The sequence below is a fragment of the Manacus vitellinus genome, unplaced genomic scaffold (assembly GCF_001715985.3).
Source record: "Manacus vitellinus isolate BGI_N305 unplaced genomic scaffold, ASM171598v3 scaffold_10_pilon, whole genome shotgun sequence".
NCBI classification, from domain to species: Eukaryota; Metazoa; Chordata; class Aves; order Passeriformes; family Pipridae; genus Manacus; species Manacus vitellinus.
Window position 1 is genome coordinate 2963496 of NW_021938838.1, and position 12418 is coordinate 2975913.

General features: G+C 48.6%; 1 protein-coding gene across 1 annotated transcript; it reads left to right on the top strand.

Annotated features, from left to right (window-relative positions):
* The first annotated feature begins 139 nt into the window (after window positions 1–139).
* On the top strand, window positions 140–11086 carry DRC7 (dynein regulatory complex subunit 7). Its single transcript, XM_018082871.1, has 16 exons — window positions 140–282; window positions 629–803; window positions 1631–1756; window positions 2073–2267; window positions 2541–2681; window positions 3004–3225; window positions 3948–4049; window positions 4856–4925; window positions 5432–5560; window positions 6400–6528; window positions 7151–7377; window positions 8242–8457; window positions 9141–9251; window positions 9852–9953; window positions 10658–10791; window positions 10928–11086. Exons 1-16 carry the CDS (start codon window positions 149–151, stop codon window positions 11007–11009), a joined length of 2295 nt encoding a protein of 764 aa, XP_017938360.1. The 5' UTR covers window positions 140–148; the 3' UTR covers window positions 11010–11086.
* Window positions 11087–12418: the final 1332 nt, after the last annotated feature.

Below are 12418 nucleotides of genomic sequence, written 5' to 3' on the forward strand. Positions count from 1 at the left end.
GCCCTTTATTGTCACACTTCTGGCTGCTTCAGCCATGCTCACATAACAAACCACTGCGGCCACAATGCGAGTGTTTCTGTGTTGCTGTCTAGCTGGGTCCCACCCCTGAATTTGCCCTGGTGTGTGTATTTCTGCAGTGCCAGGCAGAATGGAGGTCCTGGAGGAGATGGAGGAAGTGGAGCAAGCAGCTGAGGACCCGAACTCTTTGAACACCAGTGACAGCCTCCAGGACGAGGACACAAAGGTGCCTGAGAAGGAAGACAGCGTCTCAAGCGATGTACCGTAAGTCACTTGTGTCTGGTTCTTACTGGGATGAGCCCTTTTAGGGCCTGTGGGGAGATTGCACACGTGTGGATGGGATGTGGTGTCCCCTCACACAGGGAGTGGAGTAAGCAGTTACATGTGCCTGGTGTGTTTGTCCAAGAGTGTGCACGTGCAAGACAAGACAGCTCACTTGATTGTACCTCCATTCACCACTGTGTGAAGATCCTCTGAGCCTCTCACACTGTTTAAAGATCCCTTGAGTCTCTATGCATATATCAGCTTGTCATGTTTTGATAGCGGGTCATCTTGCCTGTATTCTCCCAGCTTATTACCTGTGTCTCTTTTCCTCCTCCTGCCATGGAAGTGCTTTTGACTGGAGCTCCATTGACACGTCCCACTTACCATCTTCGTACAAGACAAATTCCCGGCAGGAAAAGAAGCTGCTGCACATCGCTGACCATTTCCTCCAGCAGTACACTCACGTCTGCCCTGACCGCAAACCGCTCTTCCTCCACCCCGTCAACGAGTGTGGCGTGGAGGTATGGGGTGATGTGGGGCTGGGCCACAGCGCAGGGAGCACTCGCCTTCCATAGTGCCAAATGCTGGGGAAGGACAGCAGCCCTTCTTGCCCTCCCTCCCTCCTGGCCTCCCTCTTGCTGAACCCGCAGCCCCCAAGCAGACACATAGAACCCCGGGAACACCCTGGCTGTCCAAATTCACAAGCACGTTGTACCTTGTGGTGGTGGTGCTATGTGGGCTGCAGGCAGCTCACAGCCCTCCAGCATGGTGCTTAGAAAATGGGAAACACCATAGAAGCATAAAGGAAAGTAAAAGAAACACGTGAAATAGATAAGGTTCAGGCTTAGTCACAGATGTGGAATATGGATCCAGAGTTAGGTCGTACTCTGAACTTTGCAGAAGTTATGGGGAAGGAAGTAAATGTGGAAGTTTGTGGTCTGTGTTTTTTTTCCCTGGGCCCAAGCTGCACAACTGTTGTCTAGTTCTGGACCTGATGTTCCCCAAGATATCTGGAATTACTACTTTGTACGGGCTTTGCCCAAAATTTGTTATATCATTAACATGCAAGGGAGAACATGCTGGACGATGTAAAAGCTGGGAAGGGCAGTAGCTATTTGTCGCTTGAAAATGTCTGAGATGAGCTTGAAGTTTCAAACACAGTCAAGCTTTCCAACCCCATGTAATTTCCATCTTGAAGCAGATGATGAGGGATACTGGTGCTGTTGATATGCTCTAGGGAGGTTCTGAATGAGAGCTGCAACATCCAGGGGTGGGCTGAGGATGGCTTTGGACAGGAAACTCTTCCAGGCGTCAGCTGGCTAACCAAAGTCCTCTTGTTGCCCTACAGAAGTTTGTTAGCACAACACTGAGGCCAACCCTGCTGCCTTATCCAGAGCTGTACCACTGGTCAGGCTGTGCCAGCTTTGTCTCTAATTACCTCACCATGGAGCCCCTCAAGTGTCCTATCACACCGGTAAGAAAGGGGCTGCAGTCCCTTCAGAAACAGAAGAGAGGTGACAGAAGAGCCTCTCAGCAGAACACAGTGGGAAGCCCCAGGGGCTGGGATTTGACCCTTCCATCATTCCTTCAGATTTGGGGTCAGAATTTCCCCAGATCACTTTGGAGGGGACTTTTAGAGTCTGTGGCTCATATAGGAATGTTATATAGATATTCCCTAGGGGTGCAGAGCCCAGCGATGTGGGCAATGCCCTCTCTCCCCTGCTCTCTGCCTGGTGCATGTTTCAGCTCCACAAGACAAGCACTGTGAACATGGATCTCTCTCTTTCAAGCCCAGTTCACTCTATTCCCCAACCACCATCCTGAAATACCAGCGGGGGAACTGCTTTGACTTCACTGTGCTGCTGTGCTCCCTGCTGATCGGGGCCGGCTATGACGCCTACTGCGTGCACGGGTACGCCACCCGGGAGATATGTGCCCTGGACCAGACTCAGGATCTGTGCCCGCTGCTCAAGAAGCCACAGGAGGTGAGACCTGCAGTGAGCAGGCAGGGGAGGAGCCCAGCATGCATGCTCAGCCCGTTCATGGCCAGTGAGCTCCTGAGCTGAGATAGGGGGGAACAGCTTCAGGTCCACACTGGCTTTCAGTCTGTGCTGGGGACCTCACCAAGGAATCTTTTGAGTGACTTTCCACAGCTCCTTAGGAGGCTCTCCAGTTGCAGTACTGCAAACTGCCAAGTTTTGGGAACTGGGAGGTACCTATAAGCCATACATTTTCTCTCTTCTCCTGGTCTCTGTCAGGTACCGGTGAAGAAGTCCAGAAAATACAGAGTTAAGATCCTTTCAGAGCCACAGAGCAAGTTTGAGCTTCAGCAGAAGGCCAAGAAGAAGGAAGAAGTTGAAGATGTTCAAAAGAAGGAAGAAGAAGAGGAAGTGGTCACGGTAAGTTAGCAAGGTCCACCTCACGTAAGCTCTGGGAGGAAGAGCTGAGACATTGGTCAAAGGCCAAAGAGAGGAGCTCACCACCCTCCTCCATGAAGTATGACACAACAAGTGCTCGTGGCCATGAGCACTTGGCCTCTGGGTGCACGGTGTGTGCTGGCACAGGAATATGTGCTGGGTATGTACTACCTCACTCTTATGAAGAGCATTAAGGGCCTGGAGTTCTTTAAAAGTGAGCAGAGGAAAAGATAAGATGGCCATTGGGTGGGACTAAATTGGCAATGAAATGGCAATAATTATTGCTCTGTCCTCTGTGCTACAGGAGGCACAGGACAAGCCCAAGCGAGACCCTTTGCGTGGCTTACGGGTGCACGCGTGGGTTTTGGTTCTGTCTGGGAAGAGGAAGGTTCCTGAGACCTTCTTCATCAATCCATTCACGGGAATCAACCACAACACCACGGATGAGTGCTTCCTTGGGATTGAGAGCATCTGGAACCACAGGAACTACTGGGTGAACATGCAGGACTGCCGGAAGGGCTGCAAGGTAAGGAGCCCTTTAGCACCTTGGGCATGAAAGGGACAGTTGGGCTGACATGAGTCCTGGGGAAGTCCAAGATCAGTAGTGGTCCAGTTTCCATTTAACCATTCCTTGTATTGGCTCTGGTCATGTTGCTCTGATTACATAGACTCTGGAACTACTCCAGGACATCCCAGACTCTGAGCTAACAAATATAGATCACACCTATTAAACCCTTAATGTTAAACCCTTAGTGCTAGAATTTCAGCTTTTAAGGCGGCTAGACACTCATTCTCTCAAATAAGAGTTTTTGAGGCAGAGGGTGTTTCGAGCCTCTCAGGCATGGCTCAAGGCAGGAAAAATCTTGGTGAGGCTCTTCCCACATCTCAGCTACTCCCCAGCTGACACAAAGTCTGGGAGATGAGAGTCTGAGTCAGAGCAACTTGCCCTCTGGGCCAAGCATGCCCCTAGGAAGGAGGCAGAAGCATTTCCAGCAACTTGCTCTCATCTGTGGCAGGGGCACCAGGAGGAAAGGGGTCTGCAGCCTCCAGGTGCAGGGATAGTCTTTGGGGTCCCACCAGCCAGCCAAGAGTCTGACGAGCTCACCTCATTGAGATTTAGGTCTCTGAAATCCTTAAACTCTCTGACACCCAGCCAGGTCCAGAGCACCACAGACATACCAATGCAGTTTAGTGTCAGGCCCTTGAGACTGCCCTGGAGTTAAAAGAGTTTTTCTCTGTATGGCCTAGGATCTCAGCTTTGACTTGAGTGACGCCATCCGCTGGGAAATTATGCTTCCAGAGAGCAACAAGCTGCTCACAGAGTCATCTGAGAGAGACGTGGGTGACATGGTGAGTGACCCAAAGGTGGCTCTCGTGCAGTGGGGATGCTGTATCCAGTCAGTGTGTCCATAGGCCCCTGTATGTCTGTCTGCCTGCTGCCCTCTCCAGGTCAGATCACTGCTACTCTGGCCAGGTTTGGGTTGGCACTTCAGATTGCTTCTCAGCCTTGAAGAGTTCTGAGAGTTTCTGATGTTTTCTGAAGCAGTGGTACTTCTGGTGTCCTAAGTGGCTGGGGAGCTCTGTATGTCTCCAGTGCATGGACCTTTGGGGTGAAGTAATTAAAAAAAAAAAAAGAAAAAATCCGGACTGAAATTTTTATGCACACTTTCTGTGTTGGTCAGCACCCTGCCCTCCTGGCTGCGAGGTGGAGCTGCCAACCAAATACAGAAATAATCTATGTCCTCTAATATACCAAAAAGTGTTGTGTACTGGAAGCAAAAAATGGTATGTTGTCCTGTTGGGAGAAGACAGCATGATAAAGCAGGCATTGCACCCGCACAGCAGGACAGAGGAATGCCAGTAACAGTTCCCTCCTGCTATCTACTCTTCTCAGCTTGTGCTCATAACTGGGGAGCAAAGCATCCTTCATGGTCTTAATAAAATAAACTGGTCATTATGGCAACTGTCACATTCATCCCATGTCCAGCACGAGCATTAGCCAGGAAAAGATAATCTAATTATGGTTGAGTAGAGATGTGCTCTTATAACTGCCACTGTGTTCCCCAGCCTCTCACGTGCTGAGCTCTGATCACTGTGCTGCCTCCTAACACACTAAGAGAAGCTGCCAAACCCACAAATCTCTGCTTCTGTTTCAGAAGGAAAACTCTGACATGAGTTTTGAGATGCCACTATCGTGGGTAGCCCGAATTAATGTGTCTTGCAGAGGTACGTATTCTTCCTGTGCCTTTTCTTGCCCCCCAGCTAAACTTTCAGTGGATTTGCCACATTGCTTTATCTCACTTGAGAGTTCTCCCTTCAGGATAGTCAAGGTGTAGCAGTGAAGTGCAGTAGATGAAGGCAACAACAGCTATTGGTTTGAATGCCTGCCCTCAATGCTGCACTGTCTCACCTGGGAACCCCCCCACAGACACACACCCGCACTGTGTTTTCCTGCCAGCTGGGAATTTTGGCTGGGATGGTCTTTCTGTTCCCCCTATGCACAAGGGACTGCCCCTGCATTATCAAATACCTGCTGTGGGAGAGAAAAGAATTATTATACCATTATAACATTAAAGCACAACAGACAGGGTCTGAACAGCCTTGCTGGCAGCAGAGGGCAATCAATAAATACCCGGTGTCCCTTAGACCATGGTTTTCTCCTCTTTAATTCTTTCTTCTTGGGCTGAGTAGAAGGGAGTCCATGTTTCTGACATCTCTCTTGCACACTGCAGAATTTGAGAACCAGTATTCCCAAGGGAAGAAGGTGATCCTGTACAAGCAAGCAAAACTGGAGAAATGGGCTCCATACGTGAATGAAGATGGGCTGGTGGAACGACTCACCGTCTACGCAGACTTGGACTGTAAGAGGGATGAGTGAACACACCCCATGCATTGAGCAAACACAGCCTTGGGTGTGCTGATGGAAATGGGGAGGTGGCCCCTTTTCTGTCAGTCTCTCTTGTGCTTTCTCATCTTCTTTTCACATTTGTGGGGGACTTATCTACCATATCCTCAAACTTTTCATCACACTCACTGTTGGTCAAGCCCCGGAACTTTCCAGCATTGCTAAAGGTTTCTGTGAGAGTTTGAATCTATTTTACACCCCAGTGAAGCTGTTCAGTGTCACAGGTCAGCTGCTTGGATTTTCAGTCTTCAGAAATTGGAAGGCTGGTTTGATTTGATCCAGTAGTATCACTATCCCCACTGGTGTCAACAGGAGCCATAGAAAAGGGCAGCTACAGCCTGAGGATATCTCTGTGCTTGAAAGCATTATTCTTCAGCACTGGTCCAAGAAACCATGCAGATTCCTGGGTGGACATACAGTGTCCTGCCCTCAGCCCTCTTGGACAGCTCCAGTCTCATTTCCTTTTGCTCCTGACACTATTATTAAATATTTGGGATGGAATTTCTCTTGCCTAACCATAGCCATCTGCCATGGCAAGTTCTACCCCTGAGCTGATTCATTTAGTTCTGGTTGATGGAGAGGAATAAACCCTCTTTAAGGTATAATTCAAATGTAGATTAGGATTCATCTACAGAATACCCCTGTGCAGAGGGCCAGTTCCAGTGACCATACTATGTCCACTGTGGCTGCATCAGGAGCCCAGGGGGCTTGCACAGACACTGAGAGCTCCTTCAATGAATTTTACCATGTCCCACAGGGTGAGCTAAGGTTGCAAAATGACTTGTCTCCTGCCAGGTACTGAAGTAGTGGAGGTGACAGAGTGGTTCAAAAATCGAGAAGACATGTTGGATATGAGAGAAACGAATAAACAAACACAGCTGACCACAGACTATTTCAAACCAGGACATCCCCTCCTTCTTAAAGGTATTCCAGCTCATATGAGCAGTCAGTGCAGCTCATGGGACTTTACATGAATCCCTTCTAGCAGTGGCAGAAGCCCAAAGTTGAAGAGAGGGGCCAGGGGGTGTGGGGATCACCAGGGAATTTGTGGATTAAATTGCCTAGATAAATAATATGTTCTTCAGTAGAGAGTAGAGAACTGGGTTGTTGCTTCCAGTCCTGGGCAGTGCTCCCCCAGCTATGTGCTTTTCTATATATTAGAAAAATATATAGCTATCATAGGGGTGATACAATGTACTTTTACCAGTAGAGGTGATAGAAGTAGAAACTTTCTCAGGGTTGTGTTTGGTCTCTCGGTGTTGTGCAGCTGGGGGAAAGTCCTGCATCAAGTCTTTTGCTAAAGCAGCATTTCACCCAAAGTGGCCGTGTCCATTCCTGGTTTGGGAAGAGCAGGGTCCAGGTTCCCCTCATTACTGCCTTACTGTATAAGGGAGGCAGTGGCCCTGAAAAACTGTCCTACAGTCCTTAGGCCATGGCATATTGATACACAGCAGTGAGGAGGTAACATTGTCTTCTTACACTCTTACATGAATTTGATTTACCGGCTGGTGTGCTAACTCTGAAAATGTATCTGACATATCCTCAGCTCACACCTACACGTCGCTGGAACCAGAGACTGGACACACGATGGAGTTTTACCATAAGGCACGAGCTGATGACCTCCGGAAACGTGTTGAAAGCGCTACTGAGATGACCGAGTACTTTGTGGGGCGGGATGACTTCCTGCACATCCGGCACGTGGAGTTTGGGGAAAGGGAGAACGGAATGGACGTGGCTGGCACCAGACCTGACGTTCACCTCCGGCCTATAGTGGTACGGCCAAGGCAGGAACAGAAAAATATGTGTCACTCTGATATTTATACTGTGCAAAACATACAGCCCGGGGCTTTGGTTCATTCTCAGTGGGCATGGCCCAGGCAGAGCTCCAGATGAGACGTCCAAGCCTTGTCCAGCTGCTGTGTCTCACAGTTGCTTGTCTGACAGAGAGCTACAGTGTGACCAGTTGTCACGAGCTGCTAGAATGAAACTAGGAAACTATGGGTTGGAAAGCGTGTGTCAGAGGAAGGGAAGAAAGCTTGACTATGACTTTGGAACAAAATTTTCACAAGATTCAAAACTAGTAAAATGATTTTGTGTGCTGAGCCCAAGCTAATACCATTTTAGGTTCCTGATGAAGTGTCCCATCACTCTGAGTTGTTACCAGCAGGTAATTTACCTCTTCCTCTTGTCAGGTCTGATTTACAGAACAGAAGGAGGAGGAAATCTGACATCTGTCAGTATGTATGACTCAGATACTTCAGCTGCCAAGACAGAGCTATGCAGTGGCCTGTCTTTGCATCAGCACTCAACATACTACTTTTTCCTTTCCTGTGTTGGGAAATGTGGGAAACTTTGCTGTGCACCAAAATACCTTGTTCCCTGCAGTTGCCTCAGGCAGGGATGCATCCCAAGCTAACTTGGAGCTCCACAAATAGGAGACTTCTGTATTGCCTTGAACAGCTTTGTGGTTGGATTTTTTCAGACATAGGCAAAACAGTAGCACCACTGGCCAAGAGATGCCATCCTAGTCCAGGCAGAAAAGCACAATTTTTACCTTGGGTTTTTACTGAATTCTGTAAATCTTGCCAGTTTTGTGTTGTCTAAGCTGCTTCAATATCTTTTTTCACCCTCCATTAGCAAATCAAGGAGCGTTTCCACAGAAATCCAGAAAAGCCTGCTGACGAAGATGTAGAGGAACGTATCTTTATGATCGAAGATGACAGCATCCAGCTGATATATCACCTCGAGGATCATGACACCATTGCCTCGAAGGTGGCTTTCCTCAGAGCAATACAGAGGGATAGGAAAGGAGAGGAAATCTTCCTGACCCGAGACACGTGTGTCAAATACCAGGTATGAAGAAAAACTACATTTATTTTGAAATCTTTTTAGCTCACAGGACACAAAGGGAAGGTGAAATGTCAGTGGAAGAACTACAAGTATGACATATTCCATGCTGCCCCTCTGCTCCACCTGCACACCTCCCTCCCAGCCCCTGTCCACCACATGGACAGCCCTGGAGTTGCCCTGCCATGCTGGGAGTGACTGGGCATGCAGGACATAGTGTAGTGAGAAAAGCTTCCTCTAACCATGCCTGAGGTCATCTTCCCAGACTTGGTCATCAGGCAGATCCCACAGCCCCTGGGATCTTGCAAGATGCAGGTGCAGCAGCTGTTGGGCTCAGTTCTGTGGATTCAGGGCAGGGCAGCTGAAATTTCCTCTGCTGTTCCCTCTTCAAGAAGAGATAGAGCAGAGCAGCAGAGGCAGACACCCTGTGTTCTAACTCTGTCTTTGCCATGGATTTCTTGGGCCCCATCATTCCTTAAATCTCCAGTGTTTACCCTGCAGACACAGAGCAAGATGCTGAGGCTTAATACATTGCTGATAGATAGATAGATAGGTAGGTAGATAGATAGATAGGTAGCTAGCTAGCTAGCTTTAAATAAAAGATGTTCCAAAAAGACTGAAGTGCTGCCAGTAAGCCAAGTTATCTCATGAGTTATCTCAGTGTTTTACACTGACTTATCTGCTTCCAGCCATGGTCCTCTGAGAAACAAAAGAACGTGCTCCATCTGTACAAGTTGCTGTGGGACCTGAGAAAGGAACAGAAGGAGCTGAAGCACCAAGTCCGGGAATCTGAAGCAGAGGTAAGAGGGAGGTGCAACACTGTCAGAGTTGATCAGGCGTGGAAACAGTTTCAGCTGACTGCTTGCCAAAGCATCCTCAGCATAAACTGTGGTAAAAATAAGACTCTGGTGTCACAAAGTTGGTCTCCATGCTGAATGATCATGCTTGCTCCCCAGCCATTGCTTGGTGAAGATTTCCCCAGAAATTTGAAGGTAGTTCACTGTGACCTCATGAACTACCTTTCAAATTTCTCAGTCTGGATGTATCAACAGACAAAATATTCACACTGCTTGTGCTGCATATCCTGTATGAGACAAAGTATAAGCCAAAGCTTTTGGTGCTGTTTCAAAAGTAGCGCCAAGACTGTGACTCCAGGAAAGCTTTCTTATCAATTATTATCAATAACGGGGTTCAAGAATTTCATATGGTGTAACAATCTAAAATTAAGACTACTATCAGCTTGATCTACCCACAGGATATGAACATATTTGTATAGATATGTATTTACCCTTATTGTACAAGTCTTGTATGCAGCATCTGCTGTGGTAGCAGGTCAAGCATGTAAAAGTACAGTCATTTTGTGGGAAAGCTGAGGGGTCTTTCTTCTGATTTCTTGGAAGGTGCTAAATGTCTTGAAGGTTCGTGAGGATGAAGAAGCCAATATTAAATTGACAGTTTCAATGTATAACGCTGCAAGGAGAGAATGTCAGCACGAAGCCATGGTAGGTTCATGCCAGCATTTCATACATGTACCCCAAGGAATCCAGAGTAAGCTTTTTCCCTCTGAGGAATTACCTCTGAAGGACTTTTAGTATCATTAAAATATATTGGGACAAATCCTAGTACGGTGTAAGTCAGCACAGCTTCAGTTGACTTCCCAGGGAAATATAACAGGGTTATGCTATGGTCACCTTCTGACTTTCTGGAAAAACTCGCATCACTGAGAAAGATTACTGGTTTATTTTGTTTAGTTAATAAAGAAAATAATTAAGAAGCACTAGTTGATAATAGGGATTATGGGGGGAGTATTTTAAGAGAGCCATGCTTTTATATATATATATATATATATAATTTATTTTTTTTTTGTCTTTAGCATGTGAGATCAAAGAACAAAATAGCTCCACAGTGAAATTTAGTCCTTATCTCAACCAGATCCAGTTTGGTTCTCCAGGGCTTCTTGACTCTAGGGAGGCAACACACTGGGGGTTTGCTGCCTCTTGCTGTTCCACGTGTTTTGACTCCCCTTCTTTTCTTGTTCTCATGAGACCTCATCTCAAACTTTTTGCCGCTCCCTGAAAATAAATCAGCTCCAGTTTGTGGTTTCTTTCATCTCAGCTCCCTGGACTTTTGAGTTATGCTTTTGTGTGCCTTTGCTCCTCACTCCCCTCTCTATTTCCCTGACTTTTGGTTGCTTGTTCCCTCACAGGCACTGGAAAAGCGGCAGAGGAGCTCCCAGATCTCTCTTGTTTCGGAGAACAAGAGCTGGGAGGAGGATGAATTCCGTGCCCATCACGCTGCAACCAGCGCCAGTATGCCCAGACTCAAGCAGAGGCCCAGCAGGTATTGGGAATGATGCCTGAGCAGTGCCCAGGGAAGGTCTACAAGGCAGCCCCCTGGGAACTTGGCACTGAAGCTATTCTGCAAAATGGTTGATTCCCACTGCAGTTTTCCTCTGATATCCCCCTTGTTGTTACAGGGATAAGCAGCTGGCACAACAGAAATCCCATTCTCTTCAAGAGGCGCTGCTCAGGAACCCCCGCCTGGCTGGGCATGACTGACTTCTCCCTTCCTTCCTTCTCTGTAGCTGCCTGCAGTAATCTCATAATCATCAGATTCATCAGGAGATTTTAATGAACTTGCAGCATTGTGTCTTTTTCTTTTCCCTCTTCTGTTCTAAGGCCCATCTGCAGGTACATCAATTCCCTCCACATGAAACCCCATCATGTTTGAGACTCAAGTCTGACACTGTCTCTCAGGGCTTTTCTTCCCCAAACCTGATCCATAGCTGCTGGCATCAGGAGCAGGATTATTTGGGAATACCGGCTCTTTTCCAACATAATAATATTTTAACAAATTCATAATTTAGTTTTGCACAAGCCAAGATTTTGAACTGGTGATTCACCACAAACATAAAATTTCTTTGATCTCATTTAGAGGTCTCCAATGACAAAACCCACACATAGCACTGTGGTTATGAACTCATCCTTGTTAATTCAATACCACAAAAGGCACCAGAATAAATTAATTTAAAAATATTTTTACAGTCATTAGGGACAGAGCAGCTGCCAAAACATCAGCAAGTGCATATTATAAAATCATAGAATGTTAAGGGGTTGGAATGGATCATCTAGTCCCAACCCCCCTTGCCATGGGATTTCCCTGTATTCCTCCCAGGCCACTTGTCCTCCTCTCCACTTCCTGAAAGCTTCTTTTTTAGCTCTGAGTTTGCTCAGCAGCTCCTTATCCATCCACGGAGGCCTCCTGGCATTTTTGCCCGATTTCCTCCTTGTCGGGATGCATCGCTCCCGAGCTTGGAGGGGGTGATCCTTGAGAATTCTGCCAGCGTTCTTGGGCCATGATCAAGGAGTAGCGCCAAACTAATTTGATTTTCTCTGTCGATGGGAGTAATTGGCTTCAGAGACGGCGAGAAACACGCACAAGCGGCACGACACGACCGCACCTCAGCCGGGCGGCGGGAGGCGCAGAAGCCTCACGGGAGCCCCGCTCCCTCGGGGTCTGTGCCCGTGGCATCCGGGAACTAACTCCTGGGACACGCTAAGAGTGCCTGGGAAGGACCGAGGCCGCCCCCATGGAAGCTGCGAAGCCGCCCCAGGCTCCGATTCCGCGGAGGATCGCCCGCCGAAGCGCCGCAACCCCGCCCGGCCGCGGCCCGGCCCCCGCCCCTCCGCAAGATGGCGGCGCCCATTCAGCACGCCGCCTCCTCATTGGCAGCGCTCGAAGGGCTCCCCCAAGAAGCCGCGTTGCGAGTGGACGCCGCTGCACCGTCGCTATGGCAACCGCCCCGCCCTCGCTTCCTATTGGCCAAGCCGCGCGCGCAACCCGGGCAACCGCCCGGCGCGGCGCGGGGTTGTTGTGAAGGGCCGGTTGTAGGCGGGGGGGGTCCCGGTGCCGGTCCCGGTTGCGGTGCCGCTGGGCCCCGCGCCACCAGCGTCCAGGACGATCCCCC